Raw genomic sequence first — 20,059 nt, 5'->3', positions numbered from 1 at the left:
ACAATGGGTTGGTGAGCACAACAAGTCCAGGGCGAGGGGTTGATTATTATGAGCAATCATTCATATAGCTGTTCTTGGGCCAGTTGTAGCCAGTATCCGCCCTGGCAAGGTTCGTCAGTAAGTGAACGGCGAGGGAGAGAAGACCAAAAACTTGAAACTCAAGAAAAAGAAAGGGAAAACAGCGGGAATATGATTGCAAACATACCAGGTCGTCAGGTTGTGGTTTTCATAAGCCTTGAGATGCTGTTTGATATACGAAGTGGTTTCGTAGCCAGGTGGATCGCAGGTCACGCTGATGTCGTCGGGGTCCTGGTAGATGCGGACGTAGTCGAAACGCAAGTAGGCCGGCATGTACTCTCGGATACTCTTGTTCTGCGGTGCAAAGTTGTCTGCCATACCCAAATTCATAATCATGCTCATCGGCTCCAGGGGAATCATCCGTTGTCCGACGTTGCCATTGGGCCCGATAGCACGGCCATCGAGAGTCCAGGTCTTGTTCTCGCCAATGAACCAAGTGACATTGCCTGTCGCTCCTGGATGGTATTCAAAACCAAACGTTTGGTATTCTGTGCCATTGTACCAGCGGCTGTTCAGGGTTGACATGCCAGACATGGCCTGCTGGTAGATGCCACCACGGTAGTCGTTGATTCGAGTAATTGAAGGATCGTAAACGGCGGTGTAGTCTGCAGATAAGGGAGGATTAGCTCAAGTCGATCGAAATTGCGCGCTGTCAGGAAAATTGGCGGAGAACGAACCGTAATCGGGCATGTACCAAAGGTCAAACGGCGCGGCCTGAAGTGACTGAGAAGCGGTACCAACAAAGGGTCCAACATCATTCAGCGGAGCAGTACTGCCTTCAATCACATCGATTTCCGGGGCACTTCGAGCACGGCCGGGGGTCGGGTGGTCGGTGCCAGGACACGCGCAGCCCGGCAGTCTCATGCCAGGCAGAAAGTTGATGCCATCGAGGGAGCTTTGGTTAGGGGTGATCCCAGCGTCACAACCATCGTGATAGCTGTACGGCCACATTCCGTCGGTGGTCGCAGCATGACCAGCACGACCCAGGTTACCCATTGCCCAGAATCCGGGCCAGAATCCTTGAATATGCCCGTCACCGGGGAGGGAGAGGCTAGCCTCCAAACGACCGCCTTTGAAACAGAGTTTATTCCAACTCTGAACCATCCCAGACCGATACTCCAGGCCATGGTTCTCGAAATTGTCGAAGCGAATCTCCATCACGCCCTCGTTTGTGGTAACCGCATCAGGATCGTACCACTGCGTTCACAGTCAGATCATCCTTTCTATTTCTGAAAGTGGGCAAAACGAGCACAAACCTCCTTATCCATGGTCACTCCGTACCAAAGGTCGACTGCTTGGAAGAATGGATCGTCTTCATCGTAAAAAGTTCGACCCGGCATATTGAATTCGTCCGAAAACTTAATGTGCAGGTTAGCTTGATGATCCCTCCTCGTTCCTCCCGCTCGGATGAGACTGACCACTAGCTTCCATTCCCTGCCATCAGCGTTGATTTTGGTCATTGCTTCTTGAGGCGTGTCGGGGTCGATCAATCCGCGCCGAATGTTGTTCAGCAGTGGGGTTTCTCCCACGTCCAGACAAGCATATTCTCCATCTCTGCAGGTCGGAGCAGGTTTCATCAGGCCTTCAGCCCAGGTTCTGTGCGGTTGTTGGTTAGTTATTTTTCTCGGGGGAATAGGTTCTCGTTTTCGACCATCTTACATGACGGGGTACCCAATAAATAGTACCAAAATGCCCACCGTCAGCAGTATTAATCCGCCCACATTCAACATGCCCCTTCGGTTCCAAATGTCACAATCTCGATCCTTGTCGGCCGGATCTGGATTATGCAAGTAGTCGTCCTTCTCAACGTCTTCGGGAAACAAGAGCAAGCCGTCAGTTGGCATGATATTGAACTTTTCCGAGACGGTCTGCGTGTTCACATCGTACTCCTCACTGTCGGTACGACTCGGCGCCAGGGAGTAGTCCTCAAAAGGGCTGAAATGAAACCGACTCTCTCGACTCATGGAGCTGACACTCGATTGCCCTCTTGACCGTGATGACCAACGGTCCGGCGATCCTGATCGCACTGAATCATCACGAGGAGTTGGTCGTAGCTTGGGTGGGAGAAGAAATTCCGATGATTCCGGTGCAGATGCACCCCCATATGGCGAAATGCCTTGCACACCCAGGGGCAAGTGTGGCTCAGGACCGGTGGGTGTCAATGGTTGGTGCAAGATCGATCCATTCAGTGGGCTTAAACTTTCGTCTGCTTCCTCAAAAGGGTCATGGCGCCCGGAGTTGATGCGAATGCGAGGTGTAGGCTTGTTGGCAATCGTCTGTTCCATTTCGTTGCCTGACATTTTGGCGGCTTTCCCAGAGACTCAACGGCGTCGAAGTCAAGTCCACAGTGAGTCGGCTTTTCTCCTGTCTTCTCCTTTAACCCCCGACTTTCCTGTCCTGACTTGCGCACAGGGGAAACGCTTTCGAGACGGTCTGACTCTGACCCAGCGCACCAAGTCGATGTATTTTCAACTGCTTCACCACCGTGAATCAAGCCGCTGCCGTGCTGTGCCCTCTCTCCTGCAAGTCAGAACCGCAGCAATTCCACAACTGACGATAGAAACAGCGATCTGGTGCTATTCTATGGCCGTGTGATGGAGAGTCAGAGGCGAATGAGTGGACAGGACCACTTGGACTGTCTCCAATGTCCCAGGCGCAAGACGTTTGGAACGAGCAGCACTGGAGAACGTGGACGTGGCGGAGAAGAAAAGAAAGTCTCGACGGCGACAGAGAAGTAAAGCGACAGCCTAGATCTCGCTCCTCCAAAGGACTATTGTTTTGGGTCGCCGAGGGCGTGGAATGCCTGGCCTTGAAGCCAAGGGATCAGCCCGAGAAAGGTATGCGCACCGGCACCGTACAATCTCTGGACCACACCACGAATTTCTCGGGTTGACAGAGTTATTGGGCAAGACTTGCTTGAAAATGACTACACCCGTAATACAATCACAATACTCATCATCGACAGAAATAGTGAAAGATAAATTTGGATTTGATTCTGAAGCTTGTGAGTTCAGAGAAGCTTTCGTGGTGCTTGCTCGGGCTGTCCCTTGGTGAGGGAGTAGTGGCACCCTCTCTCCTACAGGGCCAGCAACATTCCAGGCACCTGCCCCGGGGAGCCAGGAATGAGGACATGGTGAATACTTGCCAGGAATCTGAAGATTGGCAAAGAAACTTCCTGGTTGTCTTTTACTGCAAGTTCAACGGTCGTCGTTGAATTCGATCGGGCCGTGAAGCCAGTGTCTGTGCCCGTGGGGGAGTGTAAAGAGGAAGAGGAAGAGGGAGGGACAGCGCCTGGAGATTAGGGCATCATATGCACGGCGCCAGTAGGCTCTCATTCGTCGACGTTTTGGTTGTCACTTGGCGAGTGCTAGCATTACAAACTTCAACGTCTCTCTCAGTCAAATTCTCTCTTGATAGTTCCCTATGTTTTTCTCTTTCGCTCACTCTCGAAGAACATCAACTCCTGCCGTTCAACACCGTCCTTTGCGGCTCCAAGCCAGGGCAGCAGCCATTCCCAACAACGCGTCCCTGCTTCGAGCCCTCCCGCCCGCTGCGGAATGCCAGGTACAGACGATTCAAGGACAAGGTGAGCTGTCAGGCTAAGGGTGAGAGAAAAACAAACGACGTCAATCAAGAACACAAGTATTTTGGTCTCTCCACACTGATAGATGGCCGCCCGTCAGAGCTGGACATCCCCCGGGGAACCTATCACCGCGTACCAATGACAGTTTGCGATCCTGGAATCCATCCATGGCCACGCGAGACTGGGCAATCGATGGATACGATATTCAATCATGTAGAGCGGGCATGTCCTGTCTATTTTTGAGTCTTTTTTCAAGCATGTTGCCGCCCAGGTCAGGTACCAATATTTGTCAGGTCATCATATTCGTGTGTAAAGCAAAAAAAAAAAGCATCATGGATGTACTGCCTGGAACTACGGTTGTCGGTACAGAGTGTCAACTCGGTAAGACGAGAGGAAAAGAACGCATCCAGCCAACCCTAAGACTCGAAGGATTTGGCTCGGAGGCCTACAACACGCCCCTCAACCCCATCTAATGCCACAACCCAGTACTCCAGTTTGGTGCTGGTCAATTCAACTCGGTAGATCTTGACCTCGACATTCGACTGGTCGGCATCGGAGTCCTTCTCAACCGCCGCTGACCGCACGGCATGAAGGACAGAGCTATATTGGTCCTTCGGGTCGAACGAGGATGGGCTCAGAGTGGAGATGGACTTGGAGAGATCCGCGTCGGGGGAAATCAGGCGGGAGAATTGTTCTAGACGCCGCAGGAGCTGTCAGCTATTGTGATCCAAGGGTAGAGTCGCACAACACCAAGCCAAAAGTTTTGAATTCTCCCCCCCCCCCTCTCTGTACAGGTAGAAACCCTTGAAGTAATAGAGCATGGGCACGCAGCACCTAGCTGGGCAGGGAGGTTCGAAGCCCCCCAAGAGAGAGGGGGGGAGTTGGGTGGAGGTCGATGGATATGGGGGATAATCGTACCTGCATTCGGCCAGTCACCCTTCGATGCGCCCGCCCATCGTAGGGCGACAGGCTCAAAGGGCTCATCGGCATCCGACACATAGTATACATCCACCGACTGAAGTGGTGCAGGGACTTGAGTGTTTGCATCCACAGTCTCGGTCCGGGCGGTGTCACTGGTCCCTTGCCGTTGAGGCTGGCCGGCGTTGAGATCGGCGTTGGCTTTGTCCAAGAAGGACATGTAGGCATCATCGGAGGACATGGCGAAGGAGGTGGTAGAGAAGAATTTCTTTTGGCGGGGAACCGTTGCGGGTGTGCAAGAAGTTTGCGCTGCCGGGGAAGTGCGGCGGTGAGGTGAGCACGTCTGTGTCAGACCCAACGAGCGACTGTGAGAGTATTCGACGTCGGTATTCCTGTAGAGATGGTGTGATCCAGTAGATTGAGGAGCAAGTCTTCGTGAATTAGTGTTCGAGCTGGAGAAGAATCGCGCAACGGTGGAGGCTGGCAACGAGGCGGATATATTTCCAGGATAGCGATGAATGACGCAATGGATTCGAGACGACGGCCGCATGGCTGCAGATCCAACCTGCTTGGCCACAGCACCAGATCAGTATCCCACAGACTCAGAGCTTAGAAGTGGGCCCAATCAAATGATCGTAAGAAGGAACGACCTATGAATGCAAAATGCCAGAGGACATGGATCGTTGGGTAAAGGTCAAATTTGAAAAAATCCGTAGAGGCCCGCAAAGGCGGAACTGGTCGAAGGTACGGACAAGGTAGAAATTCATCTCTGGCACACAAATCGACACGCCGAGATATGCGATACCTACAAAGCTGCCGATCGACGATCAGCCTTCAGTGAACGGCTCAATCTTCGGTGGTCACAGAGTATTACAGAAGTATACAAGACTGATCCAAAGATTTGGTTAAATTCCAAGTCTACATGGAGGGAATCAAGACACATTAAAAGGTTCATCAGGATATTGTTCGCTTTTTTATTGAACTGAAAATACGTCACGGACACCGGCCATCCCACGAAACACCTTAAACAGTCTGGATAAGATCCTTCTTGAGGGTACCCATGAAGGCCTTCTTCTCCTCGGCGGTCTGGAAAGCACCGTGACCGAACTTGGAGGAGGTATCGATCCACTTGAGGGAAACCTTCTCGGTGGCACGGCGAGAAGTCTGGGGGTACAGGGTCTTGCGGAGAGTCATGACGCGCTTCTTGACACCGGGGACGGAACCCTTGAGGAGAACGAAGTCGTTCTTGACCTCACCGTAGTGAACGAAACCACCAAGGCTGTAAGAGGCGAAATTAATTAGCAAGACAGAACATTGGTATGTGATAGCAGCAATTGCCACAAAACAGAGCAGCGCGGTGATACGTACGGAGTGATCTGCTTCTTGGAGATATCGAACTCGGTGGAGGCGTTGCCCTCATCAGTACCCTTTCCAATGCGGAAGACCTTGTGGTTGCAAGAGGTACGGTGGTGGTAACCCATCTGACCAGCACGGGCAACAGTCCACTGGACGTGGCTAGGGTGCCAAGCACCAATACAAGCGACCTTGCGGAGACCCTTGTGCGTCTTGCGGGGAAGCTTGGTGGTACCCCAACGGGAGGTGACACCCTGGAAACCGTGACCCTTGGTGACGGCAATAACGTCGATCATCTCATCCTGCTCGAAGATGCTGTCGATCTCAATGGTCTTCTCGAACAGGTTGCGGGAGAAGTCAACCTTGTCGGCGACGGAGCCACCGTTGACCTGGATCTCCATAAGGTGGGCCTTCTTCTGCTTGATGGGGGTCTTGCGGATCTGGGTGTGGGCAAGGACACGGACAACAGTGCAGTACTTCTTGATGCGCTCCAACTCACGGGTGACGGAGGCACCGGAAGACTCGGCGTGCTGCTTGGCGTACTTGGTGAAAGCCTTCTTCTTGGACTTGTACCAGTTCTTGTAGAAGCGACGCTTGACCTCGTCACTCAAGTGCTCAGCCCAGACAGTGGTGAGGGAGCGGAGACCGCGGGGAGTCTCGATGTAACCAACAACACCGACAGCGACAAGCTAGGGACACCGTTAGAAGTCTGTACCATCGCCAAAAGAGATGTGATTTTCGCGTGTTGACATACAGGGGGGGTCTCGATGACGGTAGCGGCCTCAACGATCTCCTTCTTGTGCATCTTGGCACCGGGACGGTCAAGGTCACGGACGACGGTGGTCATACCGGCCTTGTAGCCCATGGAGGCAGTCAAGTGGACGGGCTTCTTGGGGTCATCCTTGGGGAAGCTGTTTGAAGAAAAATTCTTAGCATACAGTTTGTCCCGCACACTAGCAGAATGGAATTTTTTTGGCTTTGCATAGCCCGACGAACGTACCTCTTGACCTTACCGCGGTGACGGGCGGCGCGCTTGCGCGGCAGGTAGGCCAGCGAACCTGGACTTCATATTAGCATGATCGTACAAAATTGGCGGATGTTTTCGATTCTCTTGCGGGTGGATCGAAATTTTCGACTCGGCGCAAAGGAGCGAATTTTGAGGAATCACGAACCGTGGCGAGGGGCTTCAAACTTCCGGTGACTCCTGAAGTAGGAATTGATATTAGAATTTCATTCTCCAGTGTTTGTATATCATTGTCGCGGGACAGAACTCACATCTTGACCCTGTTGTCGTTAGCGTGGTGAGGACGTCGAGAAAGTCACGATGGAAAGTGTGGAAAGCATTTTGCGCTTCCGCCGAGTTGTGGGCTGAGTCAGCCGGTAAGCGACCCCACCTACCGCCCGTTCCTAGACCGAGTCACATGATGCTTGAAGCTTTCACGTGATGTACGAGCTTTTGCCCCCAAACGTTGGGCTGGGCGGGTCGCTCTCTGCCCGAAAAGGGCCCACCTCTCGTGATCCATTCTTCATGTTGGATTGCAATGACCCGTGATCTCGCTGTGCGGTCAACCTGAGTGGAAAAGGGCCCGTATGGAGAGTTTCCATTCTTTTTTTTTTGCTTCTTCTTTTGATGATAATCGAGTAGACCACTCGTGTCATTGCTCCTATCAGATATTCTATTCTTCATTGTAAATTTAAGTCCCTTGTGGCTATGAGTTTACCGAGGATACAAGAGATGGACACATTCCACTTCGTCAATGTCTGTCCTACGATCTGTCGGCTTCAGTCTGATTCATTGGACTTACGCAACTGGAATAAATCAAGGTGCCTGCCATGACCCAATTCAGGCAAGTGTCAACGGTGGATACTATAGTCATGTACACCGCTGCATAAGTCGGTAGGTAGGTAGGTGGAATCGTTTTCTGGCAAAGGACTCGACAGGATATATATGTAATTTCAACATAGACCTTCCAGCTCTCGATTCAATTCCAACGGAATTCCTCAGCATCTACGTCGATCATTTCTACCTACTTGACCACAAGTACAAGATTGAAACAGGAGCGAAAATGCTCTGGTCCTATCTCATACATCCACTACCACTTACATGCTTCCTCAATGGAGTTTTCTACGAATTCCTCCTATTAGCTTCGTGTAGTCTCTCGCCTACCAACAGAGAGACCAATATTGTATTTGATTGACAGAATCCACCTGCATCAACCACGTCAAGCCTAGGATGGTACTATTCTTCAGCCAGAATACTAGCAGTCTGCACGAGTTCATGACTTGCCCTTACAGAGGTACATACCTCCTGTTCCAGACAAGGGTGATGCCTATGTAGATTTGTACATCTCCGGGCAGATGTAAGATTATTTACCGGGTAGAAAGTCCATATGTAAAGGTTCTTCATTGAGATTACTGGTCTGCCCGGGCGACAGATAAAACCGCTAGGTACCCAGTAGGTTTGTATGACTAAAGTTTGATGGATAAGATGCCCCGGTCGGCTCGGTACCTAATAGGTACCTACCAATGTACATTGCTGCCATGTGCTACCATAGTCCCAACTCGTCAAAACCACCCATGATCATTCTCAGCCTACGGCCAGGGCCCGGCCGTCCTCCAAATGAATGGACTAGAAATCCCAAGAAATAAATAACGATAAAGAAAAAAGCGAGGTGATTCCAAGCCAAAGCACTCAGAATCAGCCAGTATTTCATCAAATACAGAGATACTTACCAAACTAAAGCGGGCCGTTGGGTTGTCTACTGTTGTTAAAATTGAAGCAAGGTCGACTGTCATCGAGCACGTCCATAGGAATGCCGGAATTAACAGGTATTCGATGAAATAGAGCTATATTGAACCTAACAACTACAGGAAAATCCAATACGACAACAACATTAGAAGAAAAATCAAGTTGTATTCAATTGTTCACGTCATTGTCCTCAAGGCCCAGGCTCACCCTTGGATTGGCTTGAGGGGATCAAGCAGAAAATCCGAGCAATCTGACAGGCTTGATCTGCGCCGGCCACCTGGCAATATCCTATAATCTTACTTCTCCCGCTCCCATCTTGTGCGATGGAATCATAGTTCGCTCCATCATTAGTTACCTGTGATTCAGTCGCCTACCTAGGTAGGCAGTCAACAATCATGTACGAGGCGCCACACACGACTCAATCTAGTAGACTTTGCTAGGTGATGAGGGACTCTAATGTCGAAGAAAATGGCTGAATTGCTATCAAAGAAAAAGCCCTTGCATCAAGTTCATATCAAGAAGAGAGACACGTGAAGAAGAAAAATCATTTTCAAGTAAAGGATAAGAATAAACTTCATGAAAAGCGGGGAAAGATTGGAATGCAGTACCCATGACCAGATCGCGCCATCGGCTGACCTCTAGGCTAGGAGAAGATAACGCGGAGGTGATCCTGGTGTGAATGCGAAAGGAGGGGGGGAAGACAAAATGTACCGTTCCACGGTAAACAGAAGTAGAAAGTGAAGGAGGAGGGGGGAAAGGGAAAAGACCGGCCGATGGAACGAATGTCCGGTCAAATACCGTGTATTGAAAGACATGCATCGAGTTGCAAGAACTCAAAAGTACACGAGACACCAGTCGCGGAAAATATGGAGCAATGCGTACTTTTGTCAACTTTAGGCAGTCTCAGTCTTGGAAGGAGTGCCCTGCCGACCATTGCCAATGGCATTTCCATTAGGACCGACGCCGGCAGCGCTGCCGTTGGGGCTAGCCTTGGCCACGATGCTGGCCTTCTTGTCATCGTCACCATCATCATCATAGTCCTCATCAACGTCCATCTTTCGAGCAGCGGGCTCGTGAGAGGCAGGCGCTTCAGGACGGGACGCTTCCTCCTTGACAGGTGTGCGAGCCGCCGGAGGGGCAGAGGAAGGAGGACCATTGGACGGGGCAGACGGAGGAGCAGTGCTCTCTGACATGGGAGGAAGACCCGGGCCACCGGCTGCATGAGGAGGCATGCTTTGAATAGAAGGCAGCGTGGGGGGATGGTGAGCCGCCTCGGAGGGATGATAGTTCTCGTTGGCTCGGCGAGCATCCTCCCGACGAGCCTCAGAGGAACTACGTCGCTGCATCTGACTGGGAGAAGGCAGGCGGGCGGGCGGACTGGGCCGGCGACTGTTCTGGTCATCGAGGCGGGCTCGGGTCTCATCGCTCGCCTGTTTCTTGATAGGGCCGGCCTCACTCTCCCACTCACGGCCACGCTTCATAGCCGACGGGGGGCGGTCATCCACGCGGTCACGGGCGGCTTGGTCAGCAGCGCTTGTAGCAGACGCGGGAGGAGGAGCACCAGCCGCAATGCCGGTCGCGCCCCCTGGGGGAGCAGGGGCCAGGGGACCGTGGTGATACTGCTGGTGGGGATAGCCGGCGCCGGGGGAAGAAGGTCGTTCGTCGCGAATGGGGCGAATCTCCGTCGGAGGGGTGAATGGTCGGTGAGGATAAGGAGGGGCCGGGCCGCCAGGGGCCACACCAGTGTTGGGTGCGCCGGGTGCTCCTCCGGGGGGACCAGCGGGGGCTGGAGGCAAGTGACCACGGCCACCAGACCCGAAGGGTGCATTGCCGCCACTAGGGCCACGCTCGTGGGTGGGAGCCGGGCCATTTCCCAGCTGAGGCAGGGTATGGTGGGGAGGATAGCCACCGGAACCGGCCATCTTCGGCGAGCGAGTGGATGCGCCCGGGCGTGAAGGGTCCGGGAATGCTCGGCCAGGGTCTTGACGGGGGCTGGCTTGAGAGGCACCCGGGCCACGCATGGCATCGCGCTGGTCCACGCCATTGGCAGCGGCGAGGGAAGGCGCTTGCTGGGGGTGCAGATCGTTGGCGCCCCGACTCCAGTCAATCTGGCGTGGAGGGGCGGGAGCTTGGGGAGGGGGACCGACTGGTGCCGGGGCAGCAGCGGGCGCGGGGCCACCCCACTGAGGAGCGGGAGGAGCACCGACACCCGGCGCCTGATAAGCCTGGGGGTGGACGTCCTGTGGCTGTGGCGCAGGGGCATTGTTCTGCTGGGTCGAGCCCGACAGCTGGCTCTGGAGAAGCTGCAGACGCGCCTTGATGTGAACATTGGTAGGATCAAGGTCCGCAGCCCGGCCGTAGGCATCCAGGGCATCCGCAATCTGGTTGTTGCATGACTCGTACAGGGTACCGAGATCATACCAAACCTCCGAAATATAGGGATTTAGGCGAATCGCACGAGAGTAGGCGTCGAGAGCATCGCGATACTGGTTGATCTGGTAGTAGAGCACACCAATCGAGCACCAAAATGTAGGGTTGCGACCATCGCGGTAGACGGCCTGCTGATAAGCTTCATACGCCTTCGGGTACTTGGCCTGCGACATGTAGCAGCGACCGAGAAGGTACCAACTTTGAGCGTCGTTGTTGTCGGCACTGACAGACTTCTCCAAGTACTCAATCGCCTTCTCCTGGCTGGCATAGCTGTTGCTCTGCTGGTGATACAGCCATCCAAGTTGCTGGAGGACTTTGGCATGGTTGGGATCACGTTCCAGGACACGACGGTAAGCGGCTTGCGCCGAGTCGAACTAGAATGGTTGTGTCAGTGGGGGGTGGGACTTCACTCTCCGGGTTGCTTGTTGAATCAAAAAAAAAACTTACATCCTTTTGTTGCTCGTGGACATGGCCCACCTGGAACCAGATGTCCTCTTCCGTCAACGGGCGTGGAGGGTCATTGACGATGTATTTGAAACACTGCGCGAGACGAACGCAAGGGTCAGCTGAGCAAATTCTCCGGGCGGGGACGGCTGGAGCACGGTGTCACTTACGTCGAGACTTTGGCTGAACTTCTGCTGCTGCTTATATATTATGCCCAAGCGGAAATAGATTTCGTTGGCCTTTTCAAATTCAGGCGCCATCCGCATCACCTGCGAGAAAGCCTCTTCGGCATGGTCCAAGGATCCGTAGCGGTCATAAAGGATACCGATGCCGTACCAGAGCTTTGGTTCCTATCAAAAGAAGGCCAATGAGTTGTCTGCCATCGTGCTGGTGAGTCAAGACACATTGGTTTTTCACTCACCTTAGGATCACGTAGATGGTACAAGGCCTGCTGGTAGGAGGTGTAGGCCTCTTGTAAGTTATCCATCATCAGGTGACAATGACCTAGGCTACCCCAGGTCTCGCCGCTTGTGGGGTCGAGCTTGAGGATATTTTGCAGGTATTCAATGGCCTTGGGGAACTGTTCCTTTGTGCGGAGAATGCATGAAATGGCATTCATGGCTGGAATGGACCACTGATTATGGCGCAGAGCCTGTTCATACGCGTTCATCGCACCATCCAGGTCACCCATCAGTTCGGTGAGGCTTCCTGTAAGAAAGATGGTCGGTTAGAGATAGCTCGGGGGAGGAATCTTTACAGCGAGCCCGAAACTGGGTTGATAGAGCGCGTACCAATTTGAAGCCAGACTTGTTCATTCAGGGCAGCAATCTTCTGAGCTGTCGTCAAGGGCACTCCCTTCTGACCTTGCGCAGGCATCGCCGCGGGAGGCATATGGCCATTGACCGGAGGATGCGCCACCATCACGCCCGGATGGTGCTGCGCCGGCCCCGCCGTGGGAGATGGTTGGGTGTGCGACATGGCAACTGCAAAGAGAACCGTAATCGAGGCGACAGTGTATTGTGATGCAGTCCAGGCGGGTTGCTAGTCTTGCGACCCCGTTATACAATCGGGTGAGATAAGCCGAGATTTGCACGCAGAGCCCGTCTTAGAGACAAGACTGAGGAGGAGAGGCGCCCAGAGAGGGAAGGTCGCGTTGTCTTGAGGCGCAGGATGCACACGAGAACTTTCCGGCCGGCGGTGGTACTTGGGCCAATGTTCGGCACAAAAATAGAATAAAAATAAAAGAAAAAACGAACGAAGAGAATAGACGCGTGCAAGACTTGTTGGTGGAGACGGGCGCGTGTGAGAACCGACGTGGCCAGGAACAGCAGGAAATAAACCCCCCTCAAACCTGAAGGAAATTGATGATGATTGAAAGGAAGTGCCCACGGGGAGGAGAGGGCAAGGGGTTGGAGAGGATGGAAGTGAAGAGGTCCAAATTGAAAATGAAAATCAGGGGGGGGGGTGAGGTGAGAGGAGTATCAGAGACTGGGAAATATCACAGAAAGGGAAAAGGATGAAGCCCGAGAAGAAAGAGAGAAGGGAGAAGTGTCGAGGGGCGGGCAAGAAGTGTGAAATTTGCCAAGCGGCGCTAGTGGTTGCGCAGTGGCTGCTGCGGCCGTCACCAGAAGAGATGAGCGGGCAGCGGCCCAGGCGGGCAGGGCCACGGCCGATGGGGTTGATCCATGATGACACACCCTGGATCCCGCACCCTCCTATTCCGTTTCGGGGGGCCAGTCAGCTCGGAACAAGACAGAGGAGAGGGTCAGTGCTGGAATTGGGACCGCGAGAGGAGATCGTCGGTGGACTCAGATCCTGAAGTCGCCAGCTCGTGATGGATCGTCGTTCAGCTCTCTGGCATTGTTGGGCTCTCTCAGATGCCTTCCGTCCGGTCGGATCTTTGACAACTGTTGCGACTCAACCAAGAAAAAGGACAGGACCGGACACTGTGGAGAGCTCCCTCAGACGCTAACTTTACCGTGTACGAGTGGACGGCGTCGGAAATGGGTCCTGCGCAACGCCAGCATCACCATGGCTCCACTAGACCCAGTTTTCTCCCCCAAAGTAAAATCAAATCGAAAAAATATCAATTTCCCACCCCAACCACGAATCATCGCCCAGCAGGATCCTCCTCTCTACCCAATCAGAGAAAGGCAAAAAATGAAAATACAAAAAAAGGGAGAAGAATAAGAAAAATGCAAAACCTCAAAGGGCCCCACTTGAGTCTTCCCTTTGTGAGACTAGCTTAGTGGGTCCGATCTGGGAGGCGGTTAGGTCCTTTTTTCTGGGCTTTTTCCCTTTCCCCCTTCCCTGCAGAGCAAAGAGACATGACCGTTTCTCGGTCGCGTCAGGAGTGGCCCAGCTTCAATGTCCATGGGAGGGTCAGAATGACCGCATGTCCATATCCAGTACCTCCTCCCCGCCCTGTAGAGATTTACGCGCTAACGAGGCGCCCCTGGGATTCTGTTGAACCTGACCGTCGCTCCATGTAGATTTCTGTTGCGTCTTCTATGCATCCATCTCTTCTGTCTGGAGTCTGGGGCGACCGACCTTTTGGGGGGGGGGGGGGGGGGGGGTTCTTTTTTTGATTGATTTCATTTTTGTTTCTTCTTCTCTCAACAGTGGGTTGACTTTCGTTGTACTTGTTTCATATGTTTCCTATGCAGTCAACCTGACTGGCTCCCGACAAGGGTCTTGGTGAAGCCATGATCTCGTTCCAGAGAGACCATTCACGAGACTCATCGAGCATCACTACTCAGGCGATCCTCCTCCTGAGGTTACGTCTCCATAAAAGTTCCCCCTTGGACTATGGTGAAGGGTTCCTTGACCATATATGAGTGAGTATACGTATTTAGTGACTCACTGGTCACTTGCTGTCGACTGCACGAGCCTCGACTTTCTCGTCCATGCCACTGTGTGGCTTCTCCCAGGCACAACGAGAGCAGGCCCCTCCTCCCCAGCGCCAAGTGGGTCCAGCTCGGGTGGACACCCCCGTGGACACCCGGGGGCGAGAGAACACGTGATGATGTGGTCACCGTCTCCGGCTAAGGTTCCTTAAGGTTGCGGCGACCAGGGCTCAGGCTCCTGGCCCAGCGCGTTCAGTGCATCGGCACTTTGCTCCCATGCCAGAAGATCTCCCCCATTGCAGGATGATGGTCGTTGGACGTGGATTCTGTGGACGGACATGACTGGCATGACCAGAATTTTTCTCTTCGAATTGACACACTTCCCCGTCCCCAGCAGGCCATCCACCCTGACTGGCGGAGATGAATCTTCCCACAATAGATGATCCCATCATACTCGCACAGGCCCCGGCCAGCTCCCTCGACCAGGTGGTTGGCCCCCCTGTGTGGGTAACACAGTTCACCCATCCAGGTAGCCTAAACGGGTGGTTCCTTAGGCTTTAGGGCTTGTCAAGCACTAAATCCATCCACCAAGGGAAAAAAAGAAAGCAAAAAAAAAAAGTTCCATAACTGCACCTGCGCAATTAATTTTCTCCGTGCGACTCCGAGATGAGTGCATCCATGTCCCTCGTTTCCGTCCACCTGGTGATTGGCACACACTGAATCTCCGGTTGGGCCGTGCAGCAGTCTACCCGACTGTGCGTGATCCCCCCTGGTCGTCAACCGCCCACTCCGGCATGCAACCACTCAGGGCGCGATTCCGCCATGGTCACCACCCGTCAACCGTTCGGTCTGCATGCATCCAGGTCGTAACACACTTCACACAGCATACGCAAGAGGGTGTGACCCCCCTCAAGCACGGGACCATCTTCGAGGTCTATGAGAAAAGGATAGTCCCTGTTTCTTGATGAGCACGCTGTTTGAAAAAAAAAAACAACTGTCACCGAATTGGACAGCCCCCCGTAGAGGGAATCTCCTGGACTGCATCTGTACCGGGCACCCTTTCTCACATTACACGGTCGCACATGATAGAAGGGGGAAAAGGTGACGCATGCTCTGCCTGAGTCCTGACAGGAGGAGTCAGTCAGTTCCCGTGGCTAGTTATGAATTGCCTCTTCTCCCAATCCCAACGGCTAGATCTCGCTACATCCCATGCAGAGAAACGACTACGATGAGACGTCAAACAACTATAGTCCCGATCGTTGCTCTCCAGTAGCGTAGCGACGAGCCAATTAGGCTGATCGGGACAGATAAGCCATTCAAGCGCTCACCGGCCCCCGACAAGCGCCGCCTCTGGGGCCCCAAGAGCCCTCTGTGTTCTCTCCACCCTTCAAGTTACTCACAGACCCGGAGGTGCCTGCATGGCTGTCCGCCCTGCTCAGCCACTAGTTCCTAATGGGTCAAGCCTTATTCAGCTAAAGAATCAAAAAATGGGAGGGAGAAAAGAAAAAAGAAAAAAGTCCTAAAAAGGGGGGGCTCCATTCACCAAGATTCCTGCTTCATTATTGCCCGACAGCCCGTGGTATGGTCCCCATTCTTCCCACCATCCCCACCAAAAAGTGCAACCCGCCCCCCCCCCCCCCCCCCCCCTTTCGCAAGGCTCAGCGTCACAGAGCTCTGTTGACGCTTTCCACGTCAATGGTTCATGGATTATCTGATTTCTTTCCCTCTTGTTTGATAAGGGTTTCTCTCTTTGCGAAGTTGATGAGTGGATGTTCAAGTGGACTTGGCTGGCGTGGAGGAAGTGGAGCCTTTTTTTTGTGGTAGGCTCCTCGATCCGGCCCATCGTGGCAGCCATCCACCCTACTCCAGATACGGAAAGAGTGTGAGGATTCATTCCATATATACATCGTAGAGCATTCAGATCAATGTCTTTGAGACTATATCTGACACTCTCCGACATTCTAGTCAGATAGAGAGAGGGAAAGAGAGAGAGCAAGAACCGAAGGGGTGCAGCCCTCGAGTCCGGGAGCTGTTCACACCTTCACCCTTCATCCAGGCCAGCGGTGTCGTCGAGGCAGAAATCTCACACCCTAACTATATAATACTCTAGACTGTACATTCACGAGGTATCTGCTGCCCAGTTCAAGTGAATAGTATCTTGGACATCATCTGCCTGGATGCTACTTCCCCGGGGCCGCAAAAATGCTTGGGGGGGGGGGGTTGGGGTTTAAAGCTGAGATTGAACCGACGTCTGAACTCGAATTGATAGAACAGCGCTCTCTGTCAAGCTTTATGACAAAATTCATTCCAGGGGAGAAGCACTGTAGCATAAACCCAAACAGCAGAGACTCTGCCAGTACGGGTCGGTACTAGAAGTAGGTGGGATAGTAGACTTTGGACTGAAGATTCCGGTCAACTCCACTCAAACATTGAACTACTCGGGACAATACCGACAGCCTAGAGGATACCATTCACAGTGTAGCAAACGGATACTGTCAATTTCCTGCTTGCAGATTTGAGATGATCATTTTTAGACGGGCTTGTGCTTATAAGAGATGTACAGGGTTAGATCTCTCTTGCCTCCTTGGAGGGAGCTGCGAGATGGAGATTGATTATTACATTAATTTCGAGAGCGCTCAAATAGGTAGATGTGTCTGATCTAGACTGGAAATCTGAGATCTTAGGTCCTTCTCTATTTATTTTCTTCTCTCCACGTTTCCCGGAGTCACCCTACTCTCTCTCTATTTCAACACTCTTGACTAAGCAGCTGCATATATAGAAAAGTACAGTACTACTAGTACCGAAATGCAAGAACCGAGTCCACTGTACACTGTGTTGTTAGCCATGGATAAGAAAGATGGGGCTTGCCGGGGTCTGCCCTTATCCGGAGAAGGAGGAAAATAACGGACAACCACGGCCTGAGCCTCTACTGGACGATCTATCAAAGGGCGAGAGCTTCCCCCCCCCCCCACCCTTCCGAATGATTGATGGAACGATTGCAAGCTCGGAGACTCGGGAGCGAATGGATATGACAGTCCGGTCGATTTTGAATCGAGTTCGATCCCATCTCCGTCCATCCGGTTGGTCTCTTCTGGGTTAGTCGAAAGAAGTAGAAAGACACGTGGCTCTGGGCAGTCTGCAAATGCTTTGCACGAGAGTGAAGTGGTCACTTGAATGCATCATGTTATCACAACCATCAGGTGCTAGTAGTGTATCTTGAAGAATAGGTTTCTACATTTACTTTTACCGACTACATCGTGGCTTATACGGAGAGCTAGACTTGGTATTCGTTATACCCGAAACATCAAATGATGAAGACGAGCTAGAGAGTACTCTTGAATAGTCTGCTCTACACGTGCGTGCATGCTTGGAATATGAGAATACAATCCAAGCCATCTTGGAGGCTGAAATAACACCCATCATCCACTCGTTGTAGGTACATTATGAACGCATCGTTACGAAGTAAAAAGAGAAAAGAAAAGACTACATGAACATTTCTCTACTCTTGAAGTTTCCCTGGAATAACTCCAATGAAATGAGGTCTGTCGCTCGACTTATACACTGGTACCTTGGAAGTGACCCTAAATCCTCGAGTCCATCCGAGGCAGAGAGCGGACTGCCAGGTCAACAAGCAGCAGGGCACTGAACATGTACCAGACCAGTTGGTCCGCTGAGAGGCTGCACCATCTGACCAATTCCCCCCGGAAGAGAGTTCAGATTCTTCTCGATTTTCCCTGGAAAAGGGGGGATTCCAAACACTTTGTGTCAACGGTCCCGGGCTCAAATCAGCACGCTTGGTGGTCCCTTCCATACAATAGACATTCCAGGTCAGTGATTCCCTCCCGAGTTTCGTGATCCACCAAGCAGGTTATCTCTAAAACAAAGCAACGAGAGAAGAACCGAAACTAAATAAAAGAGAGATAAAAAGTCCCCAGTCAGACACTACACCAAGAGGATATAGACTTTTTTTTCCCCTCTTTCCCTTTTCCTCTCTTGTCTTTCTGTCTTTCCTCTCTCAGTCACCAGGCAACAAAAATATCCCAACGGGCTTTTGCAGCACATCCTACCCCGGGCCCCCCAAATGACGAGAATACTGCATAATAGTAGAGAGTCACTCAGACACATGTAGGTACCCCAAGGATCTCGGTGCCACAGACTGAATACGCCATGCATCTATCCGTCTCGTCACGGTCTGTGTTACCCTCGACCCCCTGCACGATCACGATCATCCCATTCGAAAGAACCACCCTCTCCTTCTCCCCTCCTCAATCCACAGGTTCGATATGAAAATACCAAACACATTTTGAATAGTCTTTACCAAAGGACCCATCCACACACATCAATCATCGAAACAAGGTCCATACAAAGCAGACAAGGTGGGAAGAAGCACCGGGATGACTCTGCAAAAAAGACAATCCTGCACGCACATGGAGCGCATCGACATCCATCCATACTACACCAGTCTGATATCTCCTAGCCCATTCTACCCCTGTGGTTCTATTCCTGATAGACCCTCCATACCGTGGGACCCTACTAAACGGGGGGATAAAAATTAAAGAAAAAAATCATAAAGAATAAAAAAATAAAATGCGACATCCCGAGGATCCAAATCCAACATGAAATTTTCCCCACTATTTCACCTGCAGTCTGGGATGGGGCAAAAGCGCACCGGTGGTCTGAATATCAAATATCCCTACATAAAAGCTACTGTAGAAGGATGTGGAGACCAGGCCGGGCCCGGGTCAGGCCAGATCGGACCGGACGAGGAAGATGAATGATCAGGCACAATATATGGAATTCCATACCGGCTTGAACCTTGTTGGATGATTCGGCATGCTCGGGAATGAAGCGGGCGATCGACAGTTCAGTGGGGACAGGGTGGCCCCCCTTACTTGTATGCGTCTACATGAGGTTGATATGTCGGACTCGGGGACGGAGGGTCTTTCATGTTTCGATTGTTTGTTGTTTGTTTCCCCCTCCCGCCCAGGGTGAGAGGTTGAAGTCTGTGGTTCTGCCATTTTATCTGCTGGACAATGATGAGACGGGGGAGAGAGGGGGGGGGGGGGTTGTTTCTTGACTGGATGAGTTTGAGTTATTGGTGGAAAGGCCATTGAGGATTTTATATTTAGAATTAGGCAGTTCAGTCTATTGATGATTCTGGATTCATTCCAAATAGATAGATTCCCTTGGCTCCTGCCAATTTGGCGCAGTTGCGCGTGTCGGATTGTCGAGTCAAAAAGTTATTCTGTGCCAAACTGTCATTCTATGAAGATTTGGGGTCACGTTTCCATAGATGACGAGGAAGTGCGCGCGGTGAGGTCAAGACTGCCATACAAGTGAAATATTGAACCAACGTGCCACCAAAAGGAGGAACCAGCAGGAGCATGCTCAATACACAGTACCACATATAGTTCCAAGGACTGTCTAGATGATATCAAGCTACCTTGTAGATATTAACATGACGCCCGTCTTCTAGTTCCCCAACGTGGAACCAACGCAGGCAACCTTTTAATTCTGGTTGGCAAAGGAATGGAGTAAGCTGTCTCCTACTTTATCCGGAGTCTTAAACCCCCACCCCCTAATGGGTTCATGTCCCGAAGACAGGACTTTGCATTGCTAGATAATAGTAAGACCCCCGGCCAGAATGTTTCATGTCAA

At 52.1% G+C, this 20,059-nt stretch overlaps 7 protein-coding genes across 7 annotated transcripts; 2 read left to right on the top strand and 5 right to left on the bottom strand.

Annotated features, from left to right (window-relative positions):
• Window positions 1-46: 46 nt before the first annotated feature.
• On the bottom strand, window positions 47-2,378 carry POX_e07206 (Beta-glucan synthesis-associated protein KRE6; the record flags this gene model as incomplete). The annotated part of the gene is made up of 5 exons (XM_050116015.1): window positions 47-101; window positions 206-683; window positions 756-1,275; window positions 1,335-1,674; window positions 1,738-2,378. 5 exons carry the CDS (start codon window positions 2,376-2,378, stop codon window positions 47-49), a joined length of 2,034 nt encoding a protein of 677 aa, XP_049968475.1.
• A 344-nt stretch (window positions 2,379-2,722) lies between these two features.
• On the top strand, window positions 2,723-2,971 carry POX_e07205 (uncharacterized protein; the record flags this gene model as incomplete). The annotated part of the gene is made up of 1 exon (XM_050116014.1): window positions 2,723-2,971. The coding sequence occupies one exon, from the start codon at window positions 2,723-2,725 to the stop codon at window positions 2,969-2,971; it is 249 nt and encodes an 82-aa protein (XP_049968474.1).
• Window positions 2,972-4,077: 1,106 nt separating this feature from the next.
• Window positions 4,078-5,129, bottom strand: POX_e07204 (uncharacterized protein; the record flags this gene model as incomplete). Its single annotated transcript, XM_050116013.1, has 2 exons — window positions 4,078-4,355; window positions 4,580-5,129. The coding sequence occupies 2 exons, from the start codon at window positions 5,127-5,129 to the stop codon at window positions 4,078-4,080; spliced, it is 828 nt and encodes a 275-aa protein (XP_049968473.1).
• A 473-nt stretch (window positions 5,130-5,602) lies between these two features.
• Window positions 5,603-7,462, bottom strand: POX_e07203 (60S ribosomal protein L3; the record flags this gene model as incomplete). Its single annotated transcript, XM_050116012.1, has 7 exons — window positions 5,603-5,858; window positions 5,948-6,621; window positions 6,687-6,843; window positions 6,933-6,990; window positions 7,105-7,136; window positions 7,208-7,216; window positions 7,374-7,462. 7 exons carry the CDS (start codon window positions 7,460-7,462, stop codon window positions 5,603-5,605), a joined length of 1,275 nt encoding a protein of 424 aa, XP_049968472.1.
• Window positions 7,463-9,574: 2,112 nt separating this feature from the next.
• POX_e07202 (General transcriptional corepressor ssn6) lies at window positions 9,575-12,533 on the bottom strand (the record flags this gene model as incomplete). Its single annotated transcript, XM_050116011.1, has 5 exons — window positions 9,575-11,485; window positions 11,559-11,651; window positions 11,726-11,905; window positions 11,977-12,263; window positions 12,347-12,533. The coding sequence occupies 5 exons, from the start codon at window positions 12,531-12,533 to the stop codon at window positions 9,575-9,577; spliced, it is 2,658 nt and encodes an 885-aa protein (XP_049968471.1).
• Window positions 12,534-13,071: 538 nt separating this feature from the next.
• On the top strand, window positions 13,072-13,374 carry POX_e07201 (uncharacterized protein; the record flags this gene model as incomplete). Its single annotated transcript, XM_050116010.1, has 1 exon — window positions 13,072-13,374. The coding sequence occupies one exon, from the start codon at window positions 13,072-13,074 to the stop codon at window positions 13,372-13,374; it is 303 nt and encodes a 100-aa protein (XP_049968470.1).
• Window positions 13,375-14,609: 1,235 nt separating this feature from the next.
• On the bottom strand, window positions 14,610-14,750 carry POX_e07200 (uncharacterized protein; the record flags this gene model as incomplete). Its single annotated transcript, XM_050116009.1, has 1 exon — window positions 14,610-14,750. The coding sequence occupies one exon, from the start codon at window positions 14,748-14,750 to the stop codon at window positions 14,610-14,612; it is 141 nt and encodes a 46-aa protein (XP_049968469.1).
• Between the last annotated feature and the right edge of the window lie 5,309 nt (window positions 14,751-20,059).

The sequence above is a fragment of the Penicillium oxalicum genome, chromosome V, assembly GCF_001723175.1.
Source record: "Penicillium oxalicum strain HP7-1 chromosome V, whole genome shotgun sequence".
NCBI lineage: Eukaryota > Fungi > Ascomycota > Eurotiomycetes > Eurotiales > Aspergillaceae > Penicillium > Penicillium oxalicum.
The sequence above is the reverse complement of the archived record's forward strand: the minus strand, read 5'-3'. Positions and strand labels throughout refer to the sequence as shown.